The sequence below is a fragment of the Muntiacus reevesi genome, chromosome 5 (genome assembly GCF_963930625.1).
Source record: "Muntiacus reevesi chromosome 5, mMunRee1.1, whole genome shotgun sequence".
Lineage (NCBI taxonomy): Eukaryota > Metazoa > Chordata > Mammalia > Artiodactyla > Cervidae > Muntiacus > Muntiacus reevesi.
The window spans coordinates 48,166,176-48,193,686 of NC_089253.1; the positions used below are offsets into that span (position 1 = coordinate 48,166,176).

The window sequence follows — 27,511 nt, forward strand, 5'->3', positions numbered from 1 at the left end:
AGCCGGCCTCGGGACGCCTCGGCTCGGCTCGGTTCAGCTCGGCTCGGTTCGGGCGACCCTCCTCTGGAGGGCTCGGCTCGGCTCGGCCCGACTCGGGCGGCCTCCTCGGGCGGCGCGCTTCGGGCTCCGTCCCGGCCTTCGGGCGGCCCCGGCCGGAGCCTTCGGGCGGGCTCGGCGGAGTCCGGATGGAGGACTCGGACTCGGCCGCCAAGCAGCTGGGCCTGGCCGAGGCGGCGGCGGTGGCGGCCGCGGCCGCTGTGGCGGCGGCGGCCGCGGCCGCGGCGGGAGGCGAAGCGGAGGAGCCAGTGCTCAGCAGGGACGAGGACTCGGAGGAGGACGGGGACTCGGAGTCGGAGCGCGAGACGCGGCGGGTGACGGCCGTGGCGGTGATGGCCGCCGAGCCCGGGCACATGGACATGGGCGCCGAGGCCCTACCCGGCCCCGACGAGGCCGCCGCGGCCGCCGCCTTCGCAGGCAAGTGCCGGCCGCCCGCGGTTCGCGCCCACCTGCCCGCACCTGCCGCGCGCCCGCCCCGCGCTCGTCCCCCGCGCACACCTGCCCTGCCTCCGCCCAGCGCACCCGCGCACGCACGTCGTGTGCCCGGCGGTGCCTGCACGCCTGCCCCGGGAGCGCCCGGCCCTGACCTGCCGCACTCTTGCTCCCCGAACGCCCTTCCCTCCTTTCCGGATTGCGTTCCTTCTGGAACCTTCTCAGCACCTGCTTCTTGCCTGCCCGTCCTCCCCTCCTCATGTCCTGGTTGCTGGTCACACGGGGGTCAGACCCAGGTCCTGTCCTGGAGGAGCGCGGGGATGGGCGCGTCTGGTCATCTAGAATTCTACCGGCCGGGTCCAGATGGGACTCGAGCCCTGGGGAGTGAGGCGCGCTCAGCCAGGCAGGGCCCGCAAGCGTTGGGGGCAGTGGCTCTGGAGGCCATGACCCTGTTCCTCAGTCCCCTCTCTGGCCTGTCCCCATGCTCCCCCCGCCCCCCGTTTCCTTGATGGGTCTTCCCTTCCACGGTTTTGTTGCTGATGAACAGAACATGCTCATTCTCAAGGTTCCTGAGCCACGCCCCAAGGCGCCCTTTAGAGGTTGTGCCTCCCTGGGACACCATCCCGATGGAGATAGAGACTTTCCCAAGTGATGGTCCCTCCCACACGAGGCTCCCGGTTGGCCCACAGAGCCAAGCGCTGGAACCCCTGGGGAGTGTCCTGAGGCTCTCCTTCCAGAAGGAACTTCGTGGATTTCAGAACTGGACAGCGGCCTCCGCATCCAGGTGCTCCTGCGTTTATCTGGGCTGGAGGCGCTGGTGGGGCCAGCTCCCCTGCTGCCCGCCTTGCCTCTGGTCTGCCTGTGCTGTGGTCTTTTGGGATTCTCGCAGAAGCATGGAAAGAAGGATTTGTGGCCGTTAAATAAGGGTTCCATTTTTGTTGCTAAACTGATTTAACGTGAGATCTTGAATAGTTAGGTTTTTCTTCAGGTTTATGTTATTTTTGCGCACATTTTTTCTGAAGGCAGAAAAGAAATATGATGCTGTTTGTCCTATCATCAGAGAAATTGACATCAGATTTTTTTTTTTAATTTTTTATTTTTTACTTTGCTGGGTTTTTATTGCTGCTCGGGCTTTGCTGCTGCTTCACTGCTGCTGGTTGTGAGTGGAGGCTGCTGTCTAGCTGTGGTGCACAGGCTTCTCACTGCAGCGGCTTCTCTTGTTGCAGAGCTCGGCTCTAGGGTGTGAGAGCTTCAGTAGTTACACCTCCTGGGCTCTAGAGCACAGGCCAGGTAGTTGTGATGCTTGGGCTTACTTGTCCTGCCGCATGTGGGATCTTCCCAGACCAGGGATCGAACCCATGTCTCCTGCATTGACAGGTGGATTCTTACCACTGAGCCACCTGGGAAGCCCCAATGTCAGGTGTTTTTTTTTTTCTTGCAAAGTTTTATAGTTGTGTTTTTTGAGTGTGTTAAAACTTGTTTTTTGTGAGTTGCTGAGGTCAGGTGACTCCTGGGTTTCGGTAGCTCAACAGGACACTGTGCTGGGCTGAGGCTGCCTCCTCTGGGCTGCAGGCCAGGTGTGTAGACCTGAGCAGGGGCTCAGGCCCCTCAGCCCCAGGCCCCCTGGGAAACGGTGGAGAAGACACACGGAGGACAGGGATTTTCAGAGCAGTTCAGTGAGTGCAGGTGGACAGGTTGTGCGGGACCCTCTGTCAGTCTGAGCACCTCCGCCAGGAACAGCCCTACCTAGACTCAGGGCATTCTGGAACACGGTGCCGCCCCCAGAGTGGGGCGAGCATTGAGGGGGGGCTGTCAGGGCAGCCAGCCAGGTGTGAGCGGCGGTGGGGTGCAGGGAGGTGGGGTGCGCAGGCTGCTGGGAGGGGCCAGGCTCCATGTTGGGGGCGGGGGGCCCCAGCAGGTCTGATGGGTTTCCGGAAGAAAAGATCAGTGGCAGGTCGAGGTGATGGAGGGGGAGGGAGGACTAGACCTCAGCCAGAACCGTGCTGACCCTGGTCTGGGAGGGTCTCCACAACAGGGGAGGGGACTCTGGGATCTGAGAAGCTCCTTCTGGGTGTTTCGTTTGTTTTTTTTTCCTAGGAGGGAGCAGGAGGCCACGGCAGTTTGGCAGAGCTGTGGCTGGCTCAGTGGGTCTTCACTGTGCGTGGCAGGCTCTGCGGGGATGGAGAGGTAGCCTCATGTCCTTGGAAGGACCAGGTCGATCAGACTGTGGTCTAGAAACATTGGTCGGGCATTTCATGCCCAGGGTTAGGCCTCCCTTGGCAGTTCAGGGACCTGCCGTGGCAACTGCCCACCACCCCGTCCCTTGGTGGCCTCTGGCTCCGGCCAGGTGCTGAGTCAGGCTCCTGTGTTGCAGAGGTGACCACCGTGACAGTAGCCAATGTGGGTGCCTCTGCGGACAACGCCTTCACCACGTCTGTGGCCAATGCCGCCTCGCTCTCAGGCCACGTGCTGGTAAGACACGGGGCGACTCTGGCCCGTTCCCCGGGGACCCTGAGCCCGCCCTCTACCGAGCGCCCGGGGGGAAGCGGGGAGCACACCTGGACTGTGTACACCTGAAAGCAGAGTTATCACTGGGACAGCGAGGGACAGAGAGCTCGCTCCTGAGCGTGAGGGCGGCAGGACGGTGAGGGCCACGGGGACGCAGGTTTAAGAATGCGGGTTTATATGCTCTGCTGCCTGGAGACACCAGCCGGCAGCCAGGCAGCAGCTCTGCGCCTTGGGCATGTCCAACCCAACAGCAGGCTCTCTGGTCCAGAAGGCTGGGGAGTTAGGGCACCCCGAGTCCATGCAGAGACCCTGCAGGTCTCAGGACAGGAAGGCCTGGAATCTGGTGTGACCTTCCTGGACACCGACAGTGAGAGGGCAGCTAAAGTGTCTGTGCGTCCCACCTGTTTCAATAGAAAGACCCTTTGTGGCTCTCGGAACAGCACAAAACGGTCTGCTTTTCTGCTCCAGAGTCGCACGAGTCCAGCGATTCACACTCACGCAGGGCTGACGCCCTTACTGAGGCAGTGACCCTGCAGGTCTGTGAGAGCAGGCCAGTGTGTGTGTGTGCGCCCGTGGGTGAGGGGCCTCAACCCCGCGGTCGACTCCTCACCTCCTCTGCTGTGAAGGCACCGTTTTCAGAGAGGAGCGAAGGTCTCTGGCTCGCTGTTTCCGTCCCAGCGTGGTAGCAGGAGTGCATCCCAGACCTTGGAGGGTGGGGTGCGCCTGGGTCCCTAGTCCACTGCAGGGCTGTCTGGGCGAGGCTGTGAGGTGTGTCTGGGGGCAGTCGGGGTGGGCTCAGCTTCTGCACGGGCAGAATGGGGCGTCTCGCTGGCCCTAGGGAGCAGTCGAGGTCACAGCAGCATACAGGCCCGGGGGAGGCTTGTGGGCAGTGTGGGTTGGGAGGCCCCATCTCTGGGTGGGACTTGGGGCATGAGAAGGGGTCCCGTACCAAGCGGATCTTGGCTCCTGTACCAATGGAGCTGGCCTCTTGGAGACTGTCCCTTGAGACCTGTAACCTCGTGAGAGCTTCTGGGGCAGAAGGGCAGGCCTTTCCTGGGCCAGAAGCGTGTTTATCCCCCAACTTGGACACGCCATGTGAGCGTCTGCTTGGGGTCACACAGGCCTCGCCTCTGGTTGGTCTTGGCTCGGTGTCTGGAAGGGGTCCCCCCCGGGGGCGGTGTCAGCTGGAACCTGTCCGGGGGACCACAGCCTGGTTCAGAGGGGTGCCACGGCTGTCCCTGAGACGGTGGGTGTTCTGTCCTGCAGTCAGGCAGGACAGCCCTGCAGATTGGGGACAGCCTGAACCCCGAGAAGGCCACGCTCATCGTCGTGCACACAGACGGCAGCATCGTGGAGACCGCCGGGCTGAAGGCGCCCGCAGCCCCTCTCACCCCAGGTACCGCCCGCCCGCCTGCTCCGGGCCTCCGGGGCCAAGCGCCCCCTGGGCTGCTGGAGTGTATTCCTGGGTGAGCTTCTGTGTTTTGTGGGGAACTCGAATATCGAATACTGTTTAAGTAGAAAATGTTCCAGGCAGTGAGTTGCCCAGAGTTGTGGGGGGCGGGGTGCTGAGCTGAGGAGGACCCGTGAGCTTCCGTCCAGGCTGCGCTCAGGGTCTCTCACGCTCGCGGCACTTTCTTTGCTCAAGGCCCTCAGTCCCCTCCGACTCCGCTGGCTCCCGGCCAGGAGAAGGGGGGCACCAAGTACAACTGGGACCCCTCGGTCTACGACAGCGAGCTGCCCGTGCGCTGCCGCAACATCAGCGGGACCCTGTACAAGAGCAGGCTGGGCTCAGGTGGGCGGGGCCGGGCCCGGGGGGCGGGGCGGGAGGAAGGGGGTGGGCCCCGGTGGGCGGGAGGCGGGCGCAGGGGGATGTGGGTGGGCCCGCGTGGTCCCAGGTGGGCGGGGCGGGGGCGGGGCCGGGAGGAAGGGGGCGGGCCCGGGGATGTGGGTGGGCCCAGGTGGGCGGGGGATGGGCCTGAGCGTGGTAGACCTAGGTGGGTGAGGGGTGGACCCAGCTGGGTTGGGCTCAGACCACTGCTTCTCCTTTGAGGGTGGCCTTTCTGCAGCTGGAGTCAAGGAAGGCTGTAATGGCATAGACTAGTTAAGCAAATGGGCACTTTTAGGAGGCGGTAGGGCTGGCCCTTGTTTCCTGAGGTCTTGGGTCCACTTGGTGTCCGGTCGGCAGGAAGCTCTGCAAGTGAGCAAGATCATCAGCTCCATGAGGGAGGTGGTCGAGCGCATGGTGCCCAGGGCAGCAGGTGGATGCTTGGGCAGGTGGTCAGACACAATGCCTGCCGGTGTGGGTTCACAGCGGGGTGCCAAGGGGCAGCTGGCCTGGCGTGAGCAGGAACCACAGCAGGTGGCCTGTCTTTTCAGGAGGCCGGGGCCGCTGTATCAAGCAGGGGGAGAACTGGTACAGCCCCACTGAGTTTGAAGCCATGGCAGGAAGGGCCAGCAGCAAAGACTGGAAGAGGAGCATCCGCTATGCAGGGCGGCCCCTGCAGTGCCTCATCCAGGTACCCCAGCACGCGCCTTCCCACTGCCCGCCACCTGCCTCCCACGCTGTTGGGGCTCTAAAGGCCTGCAGGTCAGAGTCTGACAGACAGGGTTTGAGTCCTTCACTCACTTGCTGTGTGACCTGGGGCAAGTTGCTTAACCTTTTGTTTGCTGATGTTTCATATGGGATGTAAGGACGTTTGCACAGTGCCTTGTGCAAGGATGAGGAATGGATGAGGCAACATAGCTTCCGTTTGAGTGATGCACAGGAGTTTATTTAATAACGGGAGAAAGTCAAACGGAAGTTTAATAACGTGTGTGGGGGAGAGACACAGCAAGACTGAGTAACTCTGTTCGTGACTTTTTGAAAGACACTGTCTTCAAAACTGTCTCTCTCCTCGAGCTTATCCAAGGGGATAGGGTCCCCGCTCCTGTTTCCAGTTTAGCTCTTGGGTTTGGCAGAGGTGTCACGCCCATACTCCCTGGATGGGAGAGGTGGATGACATGTGCAGAGAGGTTCTGGAAATGATGGGTTCCATCCTCACAGGGGATCAGGGTGGAGCTGGTTGGAGCCTGGGCCTGTCATCTCACTTGAGGGCCACCCTCTCGTGTGTTGTGGTGTCTCACACCCTCTCCCGTGTCGCGGTGTCTCTGATACCCTCTCCCATGTCACGGTGTCTCTGATACCCTGTCCCGTGTCGCGGTGTCTCTGACACCCTCTCCCGTGTCGCGGTGTCTCTGATACCCTCTCCTGTGTCGCGGTGTCTCTGATACCCTCCCCTGTGTCGTGGAGTCTTATCCCCTCTCCCGTGTCGCGGTGTCTCACACCCTCTTCCGTGTCGCGGTGTCTTCCAATCCCCAGGATGGGATCCTGAACCCTCACGCAGCCTCCTGCACCTGTGCCGCCTGCTGTGATGACATGACCCTGGTGAGTGCCCCCAGTCCCGTCGGCTCCTCTCGGGCCGCTTCCCCCTTAGTTTCCCCTCAGACTCTGTCGTTCGGATGTTGCCCTGATGGCTGAGGCCTCAGCGGGCCCTAGGACTGCTCGGAGAGCCTGAAGGGAGCTTTCTTAGATAAAATAAACCTCCGTGATATCACAGTCTCGGCCCCCGTTTTCTAATGGTGATGACAATGTGCTAGTTTACGTTTTGCATTTTGGACATCATTTTGTAAAAAAACGCTACACTGAACTGATTAGTGTAGAGCGCACTTAATGCCTTTGAAGTTTTCCCTCGCCCTGACCCCTGACCGTTTCAAGGCGGCCCCTCACCGGCTCTGACCTTGCTGAGTGGCTCTCAGTGAGACGCCAGTTTGTGATGTGTGAGCCACCAGCTTTGTTTCGGTCTTTCTGTTGTTGAGCGTGATTTTTAAACGTCTCAGAATTAACTGAAAACCTGCTCCATGAGGTTTCCTCTTAAGAAAACTTTAAAGGTTTTTTTTGTAGTACTTTTAAAAATTAAAAATTTTATTTACTTTTGGTTGCCCTGGGTCTTCGTTGCTGTGCGGGCTTTCTCCAGCTGCAGTGGGTGGTGGCTTCTCGCTGTGGAGCAGGGCTCTGGGACACGCAGTCTTCCGCAGTCGCAGTGCACGGGCTCAGGAGTTGTAGCACATGGGCTTAGTTGCTCCGCGGCTTGTGGAATCTTCCCAGACCCGTGTGCCCTGAATTGGCAGGCAGGTTCTCATTCACTGTGCCACCAGGGAAGTCCTCCTTTTTAAAGTTCGATTGCTCCCTTGGTTAACTCTCAGCAGCTGTGGAAGAAGGCGCAGTTGGAGAGACATGACTGGGAAAACCAGATATTCTGAAGCTGTCTGCTTTGTACACAGATTACACATGATTCTAATAGAATGTTGCTGTTCAGTCACTAAGTCTTGTTCAACTCCCTGTGACCCCGTGGACTGCAGCACACCAGGCTTCCCCATCCTTTACTGTTTCTCAGAGTTTTCTCAAACTCATGTCCAGTGAGTCGGTGATGCCATCCGACCATCTCATCCTCTGTTACCCCCTTCTCCCGCCCTCAATCTTTCCCAGCATCAGGGTCTTTTCCAGAGAGTCGGCTCTTGGCATCAGGTGGCCGAAGAATTACCCAGTAGGATATCTGTGTGAGAATAAAATGCTTTTAAAGTTTTCTTGGGGGGACCAGCAGGTATGTTCTTGGAGATCTTGCAGGGGTCAAAGGAGCAGAGCAGGAGGTTTGCCCCGTCAGAAAGCGTGGAACACACAGCAGGGTTGTCTGTGGTCTCTGCAAATGCCGGAACCCTGAGGTGTCACCTGCGGGGCAGAACCTAGATGCTGAAAACTAGAAGCTGCCAGAAGAGAACTCAGGAACGCTTTGGACCCGTGGGGTGGGAGCCTCTATGTGGGGAAGGTGTTCTTCTCCCCAGATAGGTCTACAGGTTTGACATGGCTCCCTTCACAGTCCTGGCAGGATTTTAAGGATTCTAAGGTTTGTATGGAAAGGCAGAGAAAATGGGATTGCGGCATGGCTTTGAGGATGAAGACTGAGGCTGGAGGGATCACAGCTCAGGACCCCCAGACTTGTCGAGTGGTGTCCTTGGGCGAGAGCGTGTGGTTTTGCGGAGGGGGCCCATCAATCTAGGGGCAGACCAGCCACCCATACTCAGACCCACAAGGTGTGGGGAACAGTTGGACACTGTAGGCATAGAAGTGACCCTTGACCTAGACATCATACTTTATATACAAATGAGTTAAAAGTGGATTCTAGAGTCAGATTTGTTGAAAACAAAATTAAAGTTTTTAGAAGAAAATCTTTGTGATCTCAAGTTAGACTTGGGATTTCTTAGACATGGAACCAAAGGTGCAATCCATGAAGTAAAATCTCCTATGTCTCCTTCATCAAATGGACACATTTTGGCTTCCACGTCAGGAATGGTGGTCTGCAGAGCCCCATGGACCAACTCCCCAGAAACAGAATCCTCATTGGCAAAACAATGGAAAAAACCTGTTTAAGATGTCTGAAAGCTGTCCTGGGGGCATACAGTAAAAAATATTTTTATTCAGGAGAATCTTGTGAGTCTGGTGTGTGAGCCAGGGCCTGTTCCCCCGCCGTGTGCCCGTTTGGCTGAGGGGAAGCTCCGTTACAGGCCCCTGGCCCCATCATCCGGCCCCGCTCGCCCATACCCAATGCAATGCAGGTCCCCATGGCGGAGGCAGTGATAGGACCAAGGAGTTAGGCTGATGGCCGTGAGTGCTGCCCAGGCTCCGCATAGGGCGGTGTGTGGGGCAGGTGCCAGCTAAATGACTGCCTGGGGCATTTCCTCTAGGTGTGTCCTAAAAGCCCCCAGTACAGAGCCCCAGGTGCCTGGATCCCGCAGCGTAGCCGTTTGCAGAGGGTAGCGCAGTCGGCTGAAAACCGCAGAGCCAGCAGCTGGTGCAGCAGCTTGAGTGGTGCTGGCCGGAGGGGCCGCAGGGGACGGCTTGTGCAGGCCTGCAGCCGGGGAGCCTGGCGGGGAGCAGCCATCTGCACCGTGGCTCAGTACAGCACCCAGAATGTCCAGCTTCAACAGAAATCACGAGACATGTAAAGGAACGGGGATGTGTGAGCCCCACAGAAGAACAGCAGCAGGCAGTAGACACTTCCCGTTGCAGCAGCTGGTGGGGCTTCCAGGCAGGTTCTGTGTCTGCAGGGTGGAAGCATTCTCAGCAGGGGTCTTGGTCTCTGTCTCAGTCTGTGGGGCCGGGGCCGGGGTGGCCACCATGGCCTGGGTACCACAGCCGGGCACCACGCCCGGGGCAGCTGCAGCACACGTGGGCTTTCTCACAGCTGTGGAGGTGGCAGCCCAAGTCGAAGTGCTGGCTTGCTTCTGGCAGGGTCTCCTTTTGGCCTGCAGGCTTTCACTCATGTGGCAGTCAGGGGGTCTTTCTGTTGTCTCCTCCTGCAGGGACACTAATCCCACCAGGTTAGGGCCCCACCCTCCTTACTCCTAATGCAGCCGCACTGCTGGTTGGGACCAGCCCAGAAGGTGTGACAACAACGTCTCATCACATGGAGAAAATCACAAAAGGGAGGAGCCCAGCGGAAATCCTGGGGTTGAGAAGAAAGTCCACACTTGGGTCCACAACACATGCGAAGGGCAGCAGAAGGGCCAGTGAGCCCACGGAGTCTCGGGCACAAGCCGGGAGGCTCCTGACCTTGCCCTTGTCCCGCCTTCCTGCCCCACTGAGGGCCTCTGCTCCTGCGTGTCTGGGTCTGTGGGGCGCCCCCTGCCCTCGTGGGCCCCTCTCCCATTTTCTTTGGTCCCCGTTTGTTTTCTGTCTTCTGGGAATTCCTAAAAAATCTGGTGTGGATGATGCTCACTGTTTGCAGCACTGTTAGTCACTCCTCCCTGAAAGCACCTCTTCTGTTACTTCGAGGCACTGGGGTGAAGGGAGCTGAGCTCGGCGTGTCCCTGGGCAGGGCATCCGTCGGGACAGAGTCTGGGGCAGTTCCCTCTCATCTGACTCTGACCCCCCGCCCCCTAGAGTGGCCCTGTTAGGCTCTTCGTGCCCTACAAGAGGCGCAAGAAGGAGAGTGAGCTGCCGGCCACGCCTGTCAAGAAGGATGCGCCCAAGAACATCACCCTGCTCCCCGCCACCGCCGCCACCACCTGTGAGTGTCCGTGGGGCCGTGGCCACCACGCATGCTCTGAGCACATCCTGCCCACGTGTGTGGCCAAGGGCTTTGGGTCTAAAACGGCGCAGCTCCTGTTCCCAGAGGCCCCTTGGCCTCCTGGGTCCTGGCCTCTCCTCCGCAGCGGCTTCATGCCGAGCCCGGGGGTCTGGGTCTTGGCAGCCCCCTGCCTTCAGAGGCTGTGTACACCCCAGGCGGGTAGACAAGGCTGGTGGGAGTTGAGGGAGGAGCCCCTGCTCCTGAAACCTCAAGACGGTGTCAGGGATGGGGGAGACCCGAAGGGAGGGAAAGTCTGGGGGCTGACGGGTCCTCAGAGACCGTCCACGGCCCAGCTCCTGAGGCGGTGGGCGAGGTGACCCGGAGGACATGGAGCTCTGAGATGCTGGGAGGCGGGGCTGCTGTTTCTCTTCAGCTTTGATGAGACTGTTTTCCTTAGAGAGGGTACACGCGTGCGTGTGTTTGGGAGCCAACAGCGGGAGCTGCCTCTGGGGGGTGGGCCTTGCCCTCACTGGCGCCGGGCGCTGCCTTGCGGAGATGGACGGGGGCCCCGGCGCCGATGCGCGCCCCACGCCACCCCCGCCCCGTCGCTGGGTGTCTGGCTTGGCGCAGTGACGGCTGCCTGCCCTTGCAGTCACCGTGACCCCCTCAGGACAGATCACTACCTCGGGCGCGCTGACCTTTGACCGGGCATCCACTGTGGAGGCCACTGCTGTCATCTCGGAGAGTCCAGCCCAGGGCGACGTCTTTGCGGGAGCCACAGGCAAGTTGTCTCAGCCCTGGTGCCTTGGCCCTGAGAGGCTCCCCCTTCCACCGGCAGGAGCCACGGAGACCCTGAAGGAGAGGGTGGGGGCTGGGGGCTTGGCTGGTGGTGGCAGGACCAGGACCTGAAAAGCCAAGGCCGCTCGTGGGCTGTAGAGAGAGCCAGCGGGCAGAGGCGCCCTGTGCATCTGTAAACTCTGAGGCCATGTTAGGGAGTGAAAGGAGCAGCAGAAGCCCACCCAGTCCTGTGCAGTTCTGGTTCCGTCTGGGTCCCTGGCATGGTCATCGGTTCTGTTCCGTCTGGGACCCCGGCATGGTCGTCGGTTCTGGTTCTGGTTCCGTGGGGGCCCCCAGCACAGTCGTCGGTTCTGGTTCCGTTTAGGTCCCCCGCGCGGTTGTCGGTTCTGGTTCTGCTTTCGTCGGGGCCCCCCGCGCGGTCATCAGTTCTGGGTCTGGTTCCGTTTGGGCCCCCAGCACGGTCGTCCCGACAGTCCACTTCCTCCATGTGTGGGCTCGGGGGCTGCCTGGCTGGACGCGCAGCAGCGGGGTCACAGGCGTGGTGCCCCTCTCCGCACAGTGCAGGAAGCGGGCGTGCAGCCCCCGTGCAGGGTCGGCCACCCGGAGCCCCACTACCCCGGTTATCAGGACAGCTGCCAGATCGCACCGTTCCCCGAGGCCGCGCTGCCGACGTCTCATCCCAAAATAGGTGAGTGAAGGAAGCCTGCCCTCGAGGTCGGGGGAGGCAGTCCTGTGCTTGTAGACTGGAAGCTCCTGCCCGGTTCCGTGGGGCAAGGCTGCTCACCTGCTGCCCTGCAGAGCCTAGAATCCGGGCAGCCTCTACCTGCGATCCTGCTTTGGGTCCGTGTCTAAGGACACTTGTCCCGCCAGCTTCAGGTGTGAGAGTGTGCGTGTTTGTGACTCGCTGGCCTGAAGCTTGACAGGACATCCCTGTGTGTGTCTGTGATTGTCAGTACTTGCCTCCCCCAACACATCTAAAGCCCAGCCCCGCCCCAGGAGAGCCCCAGCGGGCCCGGCCAGCCTCGGGGGTGTCCAACCCGTGTCTCTGTGCTCCTGCCTACTTGCTCCCACTGGTTCCGGTGCGCACTCGTGGCTTCCTGTTTTCTTCAGGGCGGTGCAGCCTGTTCCTGGGGTGATTGTGTCGGGGTGTGTCCTGCTCTAGCCCGCGGGGCCCCTGAGAGCAGCTGCTGCCCCCTCTGTCTGCCCTCTCACACTGCCTGTCCCCTCATGTCCGGCGCAGCGAGGGCTGGAAGCTCGTCTCAGAGTCCCGTCCTTCCAGGCCCCTGCCCTCCCGGGGGCGGGGCTCACAGCCAGGGTCTGGCCACTCTGTGGGTCTGGCTCCTGAGTGCTGACCGTGCATCTCATGTAGCTCTTGTCTAGTGCTTACACCTGGGATCTGGAAGCGGGCCTTGGTGGGGCATTTGCACCAAGGACTCAGCCGGCGCTCCCGTCAGGGCGTTTCCTTGGAGGAGGCAGACACGCACAGCACAGCCTGGGTGCGCACGTCTCCCCCGGGGCATCTCTGCCCAGGCCCCTCAGGACAGAGGTGGGCAGGCCTTGTGCATCCAGAGTGTGAGTCTCCACGTCGTGTCCAGAGCCAGCATTGCCCCAGGTTCCCTTTCCACCCCTGTGATTTCTTCTGTAGCTGAAAGGAACCTGCCCCCCTCCAGCCCTGATCTGTGCCCCCGCACCCCCGTGCCCACAGAAGGCCCTGAAGGTTTCTTTGTGAGCAGAAACGAAACCAGGAGGCTTCGGCTCCTGCTTGCAGTTGGCACGCCGTCCGTGGTCGGGTAGTTGTAGCCACAGTAGGGCTTGGAGGGGGAGCTGGGGTGTGAGGCATCTCTGCACCTGCAGCGTCTTAGGTCCCCTCGAGGCCTGCGCTCTGCACCAGACTCAATGAGTACACAGAGGTCCCTTGGAGCCAGGCGATCTGCTGACTCCTTGCTCTGTTTTGCTTCCCTCGGGCTAGTGCTGACGTCCCTGCCGGCCCTGGCGGCGCCGCCCTCCACCCCTACCAAAGCCGTCTCCCCCGCGGTGGTCAGCGGACTGGAGGTGTCAGAGCAGCGGAGCTGGCTGTACCTGGAGGAGATGGTCAACTCCCTGCTCAGCACCGCGCAGCAACTGAAGACGCTGTTTGAACAGGCCAAGCAGGCCAGCTCCTACCGGGAGGCCGCCGCGGCCCAGGCCAGAGCCCAGGCAGATGCCGAGAGGAAGGAGGTACTGTCCGTGCCACGGGTCTGCGCCCGCCTGCAGCGCCCGCCCGCCTTCCCAGGCAGGGGCGCCGGCGTTGCACACACAAGTGAAGCTTTTCTCAGTCATTCGGCTCTCACACACGCTCCACCTGTGGCAGACTCGACCCATTACGCCAGCCTCCCCGGGGAAGCGTCTCCTGTGACACAGAGTCATGGGATTGAGCCCCATCCTTGCTTTGCTCTCGGGGCAGTGGGCGGGGCGGCTGTGCGTCATTCGGCACCTGCCCCTCCAGGAGGCCAGCTCTGCGCCTGCGTCTTGCCCCAGAGGTGCTGTCGTGGGTACTTCACGTCCCACATTCAGAGTCTGGAAGCTTTGGGCCCAGAGCACTTCCTGCAGCACAAGGGCCCTAAGCCCCCGGCAACCCTGCAGCCCTCGTGGGGGTGGCTCCTTGGTGCCCAGAGCCCTCGCGAGTGGCCGGGGCCGGCTGAGAGCGGGCAGCAGGGGGTGTTCCTGGTTACAGTAGCTGTGGACGGTTATTTGTAAACGAACTATGTTGTTTTTTTCTCACCAAATCTATATAAAAAAATTTTTCATATTAGCACTACTTTTTGTAGACAAGAGTAAAGAAGGTTTTATCGGAGTATTAATTATGTTTTTGTTTTGCTGAGGCTTGCAGAATCTGGAGGGGGGTTGGGGGGGACTGTCATAGCCAGGAGGCAGTGGACTGAAAACCCACCTGCGTCTTTTGGAGGCTCCTCTGCTCCGATTAGTCCCGAGCGGCTGCTTAGCGCGGTCGCCTCTTCCCCTGGTTTACGGACCATCTTCACCGTCGCCTCTCTGAGGTCTCGGCTGATTCTAACCTTCCGGTTGTCTCAGGATCTGCTGTGTTCACTCCTCCCCTTGCACCTGGGGACGCCCTGCTCCTGCTAGTTCCAGGCACTTTGATTCCAGGCAGGAGCTCTGAGTTCTGCTGGGTTCTGTTTGCTCACCTGGGAAGTGCTGGACTTGGTCCTCCAAAGCAGTTGAGCTGGCTGCTCTCCCAGCTGTCGTGCAGGGGTCTGTCTCGGTTTCTGTTGCTGGATGTGTCTGTAGGCCTGGTCTGGAGGACAGGGGTGGCCTTGCTGCTGCTCTCAGGTGGGGGTTGCAGGCTCTCCTGGAGGGCCTGGGGGCATCGTGGGCCCAGCTGTCTCGCCCATTGATTCTGCTGGCTCAGCCCCGTGCTGACTCCCTGGGGACGGCCAGGGCCTGTGGCCACTGCGCACCAGCCCGTCCGCTTTCCTCTTTTCCGGCCATCTGCAGCTCCAGCCTCATCCTGCTGCCCACATCCTTCCCTCCCCCAACCCCAGGTTCAGCATCCTCCCCCCACTCCCCGCCAATTCCTGCCCCACCTGTCAGGGCCTCCCCCAACTAGGCCCCCTCCATCCCTGCCTGCTCTCCTCTCTTTCCAGACCTCAGGTCGTTGCCTCCTGGCTCCATGGTGACTGTCGGGAGCGTCAGCCTGCAGGCTGCTCTGGTGACCTGAATGACAGCTGCTCCTTCTTCTCTTTGGCTTGGGAGGCTGTGTGCCTGAGCCACGATGGTCTCGTGCTGCTCAGAGACCAACTTTTTAATCACTTAATATTTGCATATTTCACATTTATAAGCATTTTACTACTTTTCTTTTTTGAATATTTATTTGTATCTGGTTTTGCATTATAACCAGTCGTATTCTTTTTTTTTCAATCTTAGTTATTTTCGTGTGTTCATATGTTCACATATTTATGATCTTATACTTTAGAAAAATCCCTAACATGCATACTGAAAGCGTCTTCTTTTTCTTGCTGAGATGCGGTGCACAGGCTGCAAGATTCACCCTTTAAGGCACACAGTCCAGCAGCTTGCTCACACTCATTCAGCCGTCCCCATCGATTCCAGGCCTCTTCACCTCCAGGCAAACCCCGGGCCTGTGAGCACCACCACCACCCACCCCACCCAGGTCCCCACTGCACTCACCTGCTTTCTCTCTCTGACTGCCTCTTCCCACCCACCCAGACCCCACTGTTCTCACCCGCTTTCTCTCTCTGACTCTGCCTGTTCCCACCCACCCAGACCCCACTGCTGTCACCCGCTTTCTCTCTCTGACTCTGCCTGTTCCCACCCACCCAGACCCCACTGCTCTCACCTGCTTTCTCTCTCTGACTCTGTTCCCACCCACCCAGACCCCACTGCTCTCACCCGCTTTCTCTCTCTGACTCTGTCTGTTCCCACCCACCCAGACCCCTCTACACTCACCTGCTTTCTCTCTTTGACTCTGTTCCCACCCACCCAGACCCCACTGCTCTCACCCGCTTTCTCTCTTTGACTCTGTTCCCACCCACCCAGACCCCACTGCCCTCACCCGCTTTCTCTCTCTGACTCTGTCTGTTCCTACCCACCCAGACCCCTCTACACTCACCCGCTTTCTCTCTTTGACTCTGTTCCCACCCACCCAGACCCCACTGCTCTCACCTGCTTTCTCTCTCTGACTCTGCCTCTTCCCACCCACCCAGACCCCACTGCTCTCACCCGCTTTCTCTCTCTGACTCTGTTCCCACCCACCCAGACCCCACTGCACTCACCCGCTTTCTCTCTCTGACTCTGCCTCTTCCCACCCACCCAGACCCCACTGCTCTCACCCGCTTTCTCTCTCTGACTCTGTTCCCACCCACCCAGACCCCACTGCTCTCACCCGCTTTCTCTCTTTGACTCTGTTCCCACCCACCCAGACCCCACTGCTCTCACCCGCTTTCTCTCTCTGACTCTGTCTGTTCCCACCCACCCAGACCCCACTGCTCTCACCCGCTTTCTCTCTCTGACTCTGTCTGTTCCCACCCACCCAGACCCCACTGCTCTCACCCGCTTTCTCTCTCTGACTCTGCCTCTTCCCACCCACCCAGACCCCACTGCACTCACCCGCTTTCTCTCTCTGACTCTGTCTGTTCCCACCCACTCAGACCCCACTGCTCTCACCCGCTTTCTCTCTCTGACTCTGCCTGTTCCCACCCACCCAGACCCCACTGCACTCACCCGCTTTCTCTCTCTGACTCTGTCTGTTCCCACCCACCCAGACCCCACTGCTCTCACCCGCTTTCTCTCTCTGACTCTGTCTGTTCCCACCCACCCAGACCCCACTGCTCTCACCCGCTTTCTCTCTCTGACTCTGCCTCTTCCCACCCACCCAGACCCCACTGCACTCACCCGCTTTCTCTCTCTGACTCTGTCTGTTCCCACCCACTCAGACCCCACTGCTCTCACCCGCTTTCTCTCTCTGACTCTGCCTGTTCCCACCCACCCAGACCCCACTGCTCTCACCCGCTTTCTCTCTCTGACTCTGTCTGTTCCCACCCACCCAGACCCCACTGCTCTCACCCGCTTTCTCTCTCTGACTCTGTCTGTTCCAAACCAACCAAACCCCTCTACACTCACCCGCTTTCTCTCTCTGACTCTGTTTCCACCCACCCAGACCCCACTGCTCTCACCCGCTTTCTCTCTCTGACTCTGCCTCTTCCCACCCACCCAGACCCCACTGCTCTCACCCGCTTTCTCTCTGTGACTCTGTCTGTTCCCACCCACCCAGACCCCACTGCTCTCACCCGCTTTCTCTCTCTGTCTGTTCCCACCCACCCAGACCCCACTGCTCTCACCTGCTTTCTCTCTCTGACTGCCTCTTCCCACCCACCCAGACCCCACTGCTCTCACCCGCTTTCTCTCTTTGACTCTGTCTGTTCCCACCCACCCAGACCCCACTGCACTCACCCGCTTTCTCTCTCTGCCTGCCTGTTCCCACCCACCCAGACCCCTCTACACTCACCCGCTTTCTCTCTCTGACTCTGTTCCCACCCACCCAGACCCCACTGCACTCACCCGCTTTCTCTCTCTGACTCTGTCTGTTCCCACCCACCCAGACCCCACTGCTCTCACCCGCTTTCTCTCTCTGACTGCCTCTTCCCACCCACCCAGACCCCACTGCACTCACCCGCTTCCTGTCTCTGGCTTTGCCTGTTCTGCGCGTTTCTTGGAAATGGGAATCACACAGGATGTGGTCTTTTGTGTCTGACTTCTTTCCCTGAGCAGAGTGTTTTCCCGTGCATCCACACTGTAACCTGGATCAGTATTTCACTCCTGTTTATGACTAAATACCAGTCGCCACATCACTTTTTCGCTCTGCCATCAGTGGACGTTCTCAGCGTTTCTACTTCTGGCCACGGTGAACGTGCTCTGACATTTGTGCACAGCTGTCTGTATGGATGTGTGTTGTCACTTCTCTAGGGTGTGAAGCTGGGAGCCAAGCCACTGGGTCCCATGGTGGCTCCAGATTCACTCTCTAAGGAGCTGCCAGCCTGTGTGCCCCTGTGGTTGCCTGTCCAGTGCCCGCCATTGTGTCTGCCATCCCCCTGCTGAGCCTGCAGGTGTGGGGGAGACCCTGGTCCTTGCTCAGAGTCCAGGGCCAGGAGTGCGGGTGGCGAGGCCGCCCTGCGCCCCCACCCTAGCAGTCAGACCAGCTGGGCAGGGGGCAGGCGGCTCGGGCTGCTGACTGCACGGAACCCGGAACCTCATCCCAGGAGGGAAGTGCAAAAGGAAGCGGTTTAACTTTCGGTTTTACATTTTTCATAGATTTTCATGGACTTTCTTTCACAGAATAAAACTACAAGTAAATTCTGTGAAAATTCTCTGAGGCCAGATGGACGGAAAGAGAAAGTCTAGGTTAGGATGCAACACGGGGCCCACCTGCTCGGGTCGTGCGGGTACTTTCAGGGCCCTGTGCTGGCTCAGCTGCCTGGGTTTTGTTTCTCAGATAGGACCAGCCCACAGTCACAGCCAGGCTCATCCACACGAAGGGTCCAGAAGCTGAATTCCTGCTGTGCAGACCTCCTGACATGTGTGTCTGGCGGGTCAGCCAGGAGCGTCTGGCACGGCAGGGTTGCTCAGGTCCCCACCCGTGAAAGGCTGGGCTGTGCATTTTGTTTGTAATTTCATGTATTTCTAAGAAAGAAATGCGATATGAAATGCCCTTATACTTGACAGTGCTGTTTGGTGGAAGACGCTCAGCCTTTAGTGAGAGGCTTGAGCCTTCTCCGCCGGGACATCATCACATGTCCATATCCTGAGCCCTGACACCGGCGGGGACTCACAGGCAGGCCCATCCTCTCTCGAGAGCCGGTGGTGTGATGTGTCCTCACATGGCTGTCCTGTACGCTGGACACACGGCCAGGGGAAGCAGGCGTCCTGGGTTCCGGCATCACACAGGTGGAGCTGGTGTCCTCGTGTGTGTGAGTGCTGGTGGCTCCAGGCTCCTCAGCTGACCTGGTTCTGTTTCCTGCAGATGTTAGTTGACCACCCTCCACACCTAGTGTATTCACCTTTGTAACTGCTGATGCGTCTGAGCCATGGCCCCTGCTGACCACGATGCCTGGACGCTGTGTCTTGGGAACCAGACTCCTTGGGGAGCCTTCGCCAGGATCATCTGGGGACTGAGGGGTCATGACTTGACTCATGCAAGTGGGGCACCCAAACATGTCCCTGAAGCATGTGGCAGCAGTGAGGAGCGACCTTCAGGGTCTGGGTGGCAAGGAGCCAGAAGGCTGGGGGTGGAGGGGGCACGGGTCTGTGGTGGAGGGGCTTCTGGACACCTGACGTTCCCCCCACTCTGGATCACACGGCAAGACCCCCACCCCCAATCACACAGAGAGAGGACCCCCCCCACAGATCACATGGAGAGAGACCCCCACCCCAGATCACACGGAGAGAGACCCCCACCCCAGATCACATGGAGAGAGCTCCCCCCCCACCCCGGATCACACAGAGAGAGACCTCCCCCGCAGATCACATGGAGAGAGACCCCCTGCCCCGGATTACACAGAGAGGAACCCCCCCGCCCCATGGATCACATGGAGAGAGACCCCCATGTCCCGGATTACACAGAGAGAGGAACCTCCCGCCCCATGGATCACGTGGAGAGAGGTGGCTCCAGAGGAACTGTTGCTGTAGACCCTGTTGGGAGGCATCCATAGCGTGCTCCTCAGCTCTGAGGGTCATGTGTGGTGGGGAGCAGAGAGTCCATCGAGGGGCCCCACGTGAGGACCCAGGCGCTTGCCTCCCAGGGAGGGAACCAGGGCTGCCTTCTTGGATGTTTTATGTGGAATTTCTTAGAAAATCAAATTTTAGCCCAACTGAACTATCAGAGAGGTTTAGTCAGTTTTAACCATGGGGCATTTGTGTTGTGTGTGTATAATTAGCTCAGCAGAGATTAAACAGGGCAGAAGACCAGACGCCCTTCCCATCAAGGGTGCCATGTCCAGCAGAAGCCAGCCATGTGGCTGCAGGGCGCTGGGCCTGTGCTGTGGTTCGTGTCCATGTCCCTGGCTCCTTCTCGGGCCTTCGCTGGTCACCTGCCTTCCCGTCAAGAGGCAAGTGTGGTCAGAAGAGCCGCTGTGCCGAGGGCTCTGGCCAGCGCCGCGGGCACACAGCAGATGCTGTTCTCAGTGGTGGCTGAGGCCCGGTGCCCGTGGGTCAGCAGCGCCGTCTCTTGTGGTTGCTCAGGGGGGGGTTCCTGCGTTTCTCTCTTCTCAGGGCCTTATCTCACCCCAGGGTCCAGCTGTGAAGTGCAGCAGTCCCCCTTTTCCTCACTGGGCACGCTGGGGGCGGGGGCTCCTCCTGGACAGGGCTGATGCGGGGGTGTTTTCAGAACCCTCCCCTGCAGATTGTCCCTGGTCTCTTTATTTGTGTCTGGGTGGATTCAGGGGGCCTGTGTTATGTGCTTTGCTCAGGTTGTTGCATCTTCGGCGGCTGGAACTCTCAGTGTCTCCCAAGTCCCTTACCTGCCCCACTGAACTCCTTCCTCCTCTCTAGGACTAGAAGACCCCCCCCAGGCCCACACTGGGGGCTCCCTGCCCCAGCCCTGCTGTTGTTTAGTCATTCAGTCGTGTCCAACTCTGCGACCCCGTGGACTGCAGCACACCAGGCTCTTCTGTCCTTTACTATCTCCGGGAGTTTCCTCACTCCTGTTGGTTGAATCAGTGATGTCATCCAGCCCCAGGCCTGGAATCAGCCGCGGAGAATGAATGGGTCTTAGGAACCAAGATCTGGACCTTGCTGGCTGGCAGCGTGGAGCAGTGTGGGTCCTGGCAGGCGTGCGCAGACCCTGCCCCGGGCGCTCTCTGCCCTCCCCCTCCATCTGCACGTGTGCTAATATGCCTGACTCGGATCCTGAGCTTCTGCTTATTTCCGGTTAAGAAATCGTTTTCCCAAGGGGGTGCGTTGGGAAGGCCCAAGGGGTTGGAAATACTTTTGGTACAAAAGTGGCACGTGCACCACAGGGTTCATCACGACGCAGGCCTTTGTGGTGAGAGGCGTTTACTCAGTGCCTGCTCTTGTCCAAGGACAGCCCTGGTGCTGGGAGCACAGCCAGGGTGGGCCCAGGTGCTGGTGGGGGTCGGGGTGCGGCATGAAGGCCTTGCAGGCGGCTGCTAGGGGCTCTGCAGGACCTCTGCTCCCCCCCCGAATCTCTGTGTGGCCACAGACTTCATGCTGCTTCTTTTGTCCTGGAAAGGAGAGGCAGGGACGAGCCAGCTTACTGCCTCTCTGATGCAGGAGTTTCCTGAAGGAGTGGGGGTGGCAGGTTATAGGTGAAAAGTGTCGGTCAGCATTGTGGTCAGCAGACAAGGAAGTTGAATCCAGAACAGGAACCAAGACACAGGATGCTGTTTTTGCCAACACAGTCCCCCACCGGTCGGAGCAGGGGCCTGGCCTGCAGCGTGCTGGGGTCCTGGCTGCCTGCCACCGTGGGTCACAGCTGCACACACTGGCCCGGTCCCGTCACCCCCTTGCACAGACCCCTACCGCCCCTCCCCGCTTTAGAAGGAGCAGCGTCACACTTTGTGGGGAAAGCACACAGAAGGCCCACTTCACAGAGCCCAGCTGGTGGGCTGGGGACGCCTGGGGTGCAGGACCAGGGGCACCCAGGCCGTTAGTGGGGACCCAGCCGGGGGCCTTCCAGGGTCTGGCACTCAGGGGCTGGCCCTGAACGCCTGAGAATGCTGGCCCTCCCAGTTTGCTTTCTGCATGCTGGGTGGAAATGAAATCCCTGCAGTTTGGAGCGAGGTTGGCCTGTATGTGATCCAGCCCCCTGCCTCCTACTCAGAGTCTGTAAGGCGAGGGCAGGAGATGCGGGTCGGTCTGGTCCTGGTCACCTGCCCCTCTTCTGTCTCTCTGGGCGGCGTGCCCACCACTGACGCTTTGTCCTCTTGCAGCAGTCTTGTGTGAACTGCGGCCGCGAGGCCCTGAGCGAGTGCACCGGCTGCCACAAGGTCAACTACTGCTCCACCTTCTGCCAGCGCAAGGTAGGCCCCGCCCCCACCCCCTCTCGTCTGCCAGTGCGAGGTAGGCCCCGCCCCCGCCCTGCCCCCGCCCCCTCCCATCTGCCAGCGCAAGGTAGGCCCCGCCCCCGCCCCCTCCCTGCCCCCGCCCCCTCCCATCTGCCAGCGCAAGGTAGGCCCCGCCCCCACCCCTCTCGTCTGCCAGTGCGAGGTAGGCCCCGCCCCCGCCCCCGCCCCCGCCCCCGCCCCCGCCCCGCATCTGCTAGTGCGAGGAAGGCCCCCCGCCCCGCTCCCGTGTCCCCAGGCCCCAGCAGGGACCCCAGGCAGCCTCCTGTGCCATTGGCTGTGGCAGTGGAAGCCGCTGCTCACCCGCGGCCCAGACCTCATCGCGGTCAGCATCCCCAGCCTGGCCGCCTGGTCACACAGCCTGGCTCTTTGCGCGGTTGCACTTCTGCTTCCACCCCTTGGCCTTTGACCCTCAGGAGGCTGGAGGGAGTAGCAGTTGCTGGTTTTCTGGCCCTTACTCAGAGTGCGAGGCCAAGCAGTGGGCTGGGGGCCTGTGGGGTTCGCCTCTCCTGGAAATTTTTCACAATGAGAGAAGGTAACGTGATGGGTGGACAAGCGGTGACATATGTCGTCCTTTGCGTTGCCCAGGCTGCCTGGGACCTGGAGCCGCGTGGGTAGACACAGCCTCTGCGGTGCCCACAGCGCCCGTCCTTAGACGCCCTCCAGCGAGAGGTGGGCAGGGATGACCCCACGACCAGGGTGTGTGGGACCTTCCTCCTCCGCATCTCAGGGCTGCAAAAGGTGCTGAGGAGGTCATCACAGCATGGAAAGCATGTCCATGGCTCTCAGCTTGCTCCCGGGCCCTGCCTCTGTGTCGGGCTGGACACTTAGGGAAGAGACCCACGTGTTTGCTTCTCCCTGGTTTCACCAGTGGGCTGGGCACTGAGGACAGGGCGCCTGTTTGCCTGCTGTGCTTGGGTCACTGCGGGGAGCTTGGACTGCCAGGAGGAGCCAGCTTGTGATCCCAGAGGGCAGCTGACTGCTGGCGTCCCTGACTTTGAACCATCCCAGAAAGATTCGTGGGTTTATTTCTTGATGCAATCATTTTAGCCAGATACTATCTTGACTAAAAGCATCTGCACTCTTACTGAGTTGGGCACTTAAGTTTTGGGTATAACCTTGTAGACGAAGACTCCATTGCTTCCATTGACTATGTTAGATTTGTCCTCTTTCAACATGCTGTCCTGATAAAGGCATAGGCTTTGGCTTTATTTGCAGAAATCAATGTACAGTGAATTTCAAAAACCCTGATTCTCACGTGCAATCAAAAACAAACACTCGGTGGTGCTGGCAGTGAGGCTCTGGCCCGCCCTCTGCAGTGAGGCTCCACCCACCCTTTGTGCTCCCCAGAGACCTGGGAGTACTTGCTGTTGCTTCCTTTTGTAGAGTGGGACCAGCCATGACCTGTTCCACTTTTAGGTGCAGACTCTATTTTTTCCCAAATCCCGTTTGAGAGGTGTGTGTGTGTGTGTTTGTGTGTGTGTGTGTGTGATACTTTCACTGAAGGAGGTAGAATTTACATACCATAAAATCCACTAATTTTAAGTGCACAATTCAACGATTTATAGTAAGTTTGCAGTTGTGAAAACATCACAACTCAGTTTTAGGACCTCCTATCACCCCCAAAAGCTCCCTCAGGCCGATGCCCCCGGGCACTGGAGACCAGGAGCCTCTTCCTCTGTCACTTCCCCCTCTGCACGCTTGCTGTGGCAGGAGTCATGCCACGTGTGGTCTCCTGTATCTGGCTCCCCCGACCAGCGTGCTTTCAGGTCCACCCCGGGGGGCCCAGGCATTGTGCCTGGTGTGGCTGGACCTCGCCTGTTCTCCAGCCGTCAGCCGACAAACGTCTGGATGGACCCCCTGTGTGAGTGTCGGTGGACACTCATGAGGGGCTCCCCGGAGGGCAGCTGCTTGTCTGGGCTACATTCACATGTACACTTGGGCAGACCTGTGTGTGACTGTTAGGAAGCTCAGCTTGGCCAGCAGTGCGAGTCCGCCCCATCCACCGCGCTCGCTCCTGCCCTCTGGTTGTAGCCCTGCTGCCACTGCGTGTGCAGCACCGTCAGTGGGTTTATTTTGCATCTCCCTGATGACGATGATGTGGAGCAACTTTTTGTGTGCTTTTTGGGTAGTTGAATATCCTTTGGGCAGCAATGTCTATTCAAATCTTTTGCCCATTTTTAAATGGGATTGTTGTTCTCCTTATCAAGGGTGGAGACGTCTCTGTGCAGTCTGGGTACAAATTTGAAGCCCAGCTTTAAAAAATTTTTTATTTTCATTCTTTTTTGTTTTTGGCCATGCCATGCAGCTTATGGGATCTTAGTTCCCCAACCAGGGATTGAACCCATGTCCCCTACAGTGGACGTGAGGAGTCCTAATCACTGAATGGCCAGGGAAGTCCCAAGAAGCCCAGTTTATTAAAAATGTTTTTAATGGAGATCACGCTGTTGGTGTAGTATCTCAGAAATTTTGCCTGACTCAAGGTCGGGGAAATATATTTTTTCCTAAAACATTTATAATTTTAAGCCTTCTGAATTTTTATTTTAATTTATTGTTGTTTTGGGGGCTGCACCACATGCGCAGCTTACTGCTTCTCAGTCCCCCGCCCAGGCGCGAACCCTGGGCACGGCAGCGAAGGTGCCGGATCCTAGCCTCTGCGCCATTGGGAACTCCCTGTGGTTCTTGTGTTAAGATTTATGATCCATCTTGAGCTAATTTTTATGTATAGTATGAAACATTGTGGACTTGAGCCCAACACACATTGTTTTACGCACTATATAGATTTACATAGTCAGGTAATTTACATAGTCAGGTAATTTTCAAATTAAAAATTTATTTGAGTCTGAAAACAGCAAATGCTGAAGAAGATGTGGAGAAAATGGAACCTGCCCGCACTGTTGGTGGGAATGTAAATTGGTGTAGCCACAACGCAAAACAGTATGAGGTTTCCTTAATTTGATAAAATTAGAGTTACTGGATGATCCGGCAATCCTGGACATGTATCCAGACAAAATTCTAATTTGAAAAGATAAATGTACCCCAGTGATCACAGCAACAGTATCTACAATAGCCAAGACATGGAAGCAAGCTAAGTGTCCATCTGCAGAGGAATGGATAAAGAAGTCGTGGTGCATGTACACAATGGAATATTACTCAGCCATAAACAAGAGTGGGATCATGCCATTTGCAGCAACATGGACAAACACAGAGCTTATCACACTAAGTGAAGTAAATCAGACAGAGGAAGACAAGTATATCACTCATGTGGGATCTGAAAAGTGATACAAGTGAATTCCTTTACAAAACAGAAACAGACTCACAGGCACAGAGAACAGACATGTGGTTGCCAAGGAGGGTGGGGCAAAGGGGGGGTGCAGTGAAAACTAGGATGGAGAAAAAACAAACTCCTGTCGTATATCACAGGGACTATATTCAATATCCTATGATAGATAATAATGGAAAAGAATATGTAAAAGAAAAAATACGTGTTTAACAATCACTTTGCCATACAGCAGAAATTAACATTGTAAATCAACTATACTTCACAAAATTTCGTTTATTCTTTCAATACACAGGCAGACCTTGCTTTTTTTTTTTTAAGACCTTGCTTTTTTACACCTCTCAGATAACTGTGTTTTTACAAATGAGAGGTCTGTGGCCTCCATGCACTGTCAGGCGATGGTCAGCATTTTCAGGAGTAGAGTGTTTTTTGAGTTTGGTCCATGGACACTGAACAGACCACAGTGCAGCATAAACGTAGCCCAAACAAGCCGGGACGGCTGAGCCCGTGCGGCTGGCTCTGCTGTGACATTCGCTTTATTCTGGAGATGAACCTGTGCTGTCTCCCAGGTATGCCTGTAATGATTTGAAATTTCACCTTTGTATTGTAAAAATAAGGCACACTTACTGTAGAAAATACGGAAGCAGAGGACAGCGCAGAGACAGGCAGCTAGAGCCCGCTCCCGGGGTCGCCCCAGCCTCTGCTCCTCCGCGTGTGTGATGCTCGTTCATGTCTTGTGCTTCACTGAACCCTAACCTCTTGTGTGTTCGGGGTCCACGTCTCCACTAACCACACCCTGTTAGGCCTCCAGAGCCTGTGAGCGGGGGCGGCATCTCCTACCCTGACGGCAGGTGTGGGCTGTCTTCCCCGACCTCCTGGGGGCCACGGTCACCCAGCCCCTCTGTGGACACGCTGAGTGGTCTCACTTGGGCAATTATAAATAACACGGCAGCCAGCAATATCAGATACAAGTATTTCTTTGCAGGTGTGATTATGTTTCCTTGATCCCAGGGAGGAAGCCGCCAGATCAGAGTGTGGACGTGTTTCCAGGGTCATCCAGGGTTCCTTAAATAGGGGGGTCGAGGCTGGGCGCCCCCTGCCCAGGAATGCTGGCTCTCAGCACGTGAAGGACTGTGGCCTCGGGTGGGCGGTCACTCACGGAACCGTGACTCAGTCTGTCCTTCCTTGCAGGACTGGAAGGACCACCAGCACATGTGTGGTCAGTCTGCAGCTGTCACTGTCCAGGGGGACGACGTCCACGTCGGCGAGGGCGTGATCGAGAAGGTCACCGTGTGAGGGCTCGTGGGGCCTCTGTGGCCAGGAAGGACCCTGGAGGACAGGGGACTCTGAGGACAAGGAGGAACTTGCTGGCCAAGTTAGGAGTGGACGTCGGGCGACCGGTGTCCTTGGCAGCACGCTCCCGCTGCCGAGCTCCGGGGGGCGGGCATGGCCTCTTCGTGGCTGCTGGTGGACACGGCCTGAGCCCCCGATGCTCGTGGTGCTTTTTTTAATCCCTTGGATCATGAGCGTCCAGTCTTCCCTACGGGTGTGTCGTGTTCTGTAACACACGTGTACATATATGTGTCTTGTCAATAAAGTTGACACCCCTGTCCCACCTGGACAGGCGACTCCAGCCCTGACCTCCCGTGGAGCTGTTCTTCATGCAGCTCAGAAGCCTTGAATGGAAGGGCCCTGCCCTGCAGGGGTCCCAGAGCCGCTAGCTGGGAAGACCACACCCCACTGTCCAGGCTCAGGGGTGATGAGGTGCCCTGGCCTGTCGCCCTCCTCTGCAAGAGTGCGCCGGGCCGCTGGGGACCTGCCCAGCACGGCTCCTGCCCCAGCCCAGCTGTCCCACCCAGCAAGGCGGCAGCCTGGGCCTGTCCCCGCAGGTTCCCTAGCCTGGCCCATCTATGCCCAGCGCCAGTTCTGGGGGAGCCCTGGGTCTGCGGTGCCCCGCCTTCTCTGCACTGAGGAGGTGGAGGCTCTGCCCCAGTCACAGACTCTGACCCCGACGCTTGCCCCCTGCACAGTTCTGCCATGTTCATCTCCCGGCTCCTGCTTCCAGAAGGTTCTCAGTCCATCGCACATGGCCTCTGGGGATGCCGCTGGCTCCGGGTGAGCCCAGGGGCTGGCTGGAGGCCCAAGGGAGGAGGCTGTGAGCACAGGAGCCCCAGGGCCTGTCCCCACGCCCAGCCTGGCTGCAGGGGAGGGCCCTGCCCCCAGAAGTTTCTGCCAGCGCTCTGCTCGGCCTCTACAGACTAAGTGGGCTTATTCGGGTTTTATTCAGCTGGTCTTCACACCTACCTACACCGCCTCAGGGAAGGCCAGGCCCGGCCTCCTGGGGTTTGCGGAGCTTAAGAGGGCTGGGGAGTCATGTCAGTCTTGGCAGAACGGGCTGGGGATGGCTGTACCCCTGGAAGGAGTCCCCCCAAACATGAAAAGGCTAAAGCGGTGAGGCAGGCATGAAGCCCACAGGCAAAGGGTGCCAGGTCCTTTCCTGGTGTCCGGCTCCGGCCAGGGGCCCCCTGCAAGCAGTGCAGAGATCTCTGGACCAGACCCTGCAGGGAGGCCATCCTGGGCAAGGGTCTCCTGGGATAGGGGCACCTTCTCCTCAGGACGGAAGCCTGGGGACCATGTGTTTGGGGGGCACTTTCCAAAATGTATGCTTTCTAAGCCTGTGAAGCTGGCTCTGGGTCACGCTGGACGTCAGGAGGTTTCCAGAAGTTGTCCGGGCACCAAGC

The 27,511-nt window shown here is 58.7% G+C and overlaps 1 protein-coding gene across 4 annotated transcripts; it reads left to right on the forward strand.

The window, feature by feature from the left end:
- The first annotated feature begins 185 nt into the window (after nucleotides 1-185).
- DEAF1 (DEAF1 transcription factor) lies at nucleotides 186-26,403 on the forward strand. Of its 4 annotated transcripts, none has more exons than XR_010663454.1 (13): nucleotides 186-474; nucleotides 2,864-2,961; nucleotides 4,264-4,393; nucleotides 4,643-4,789; nucleotides 5,374-5,513; nucleotides 6,356-6,421; nucleotides 9,974-10,100; nucleotides 10,753-10,881; nucleotides 11,458-11,586; nucleotides 12,868-13,115; nucleotides 21,359-21,448; nucleotides 22,079-22,162; nucleotides 25,962-26,403. XR_010663454.1 is itself a non-coding variant. In XM_065938089.1 (12 exons), exons 1-12 carry the CDS (start codon nucleotides 186-188, stop codon nucleotides 26,064-26,066), a joined length of 1,698 nt encoding a protein of 565 aa, XP_065794161.1. In that variant the 3' UTR covers nucleotides 26,067-26,403. The 4 variants fall into 4 exon arrangements, 2 of the variants coding, with proteins under 2 accessions (XP_065794161.1, XP_065794162.1); XR_010663455.1 differs by having other exon boundaries at nucleotides 21,362-21,448; XM_065938089.1 differs by lacking the exon at nucleotides 22,079-22,162.
- Nucleotides 26,404-27,511: the final 1,108 nt, after the last annotated feature.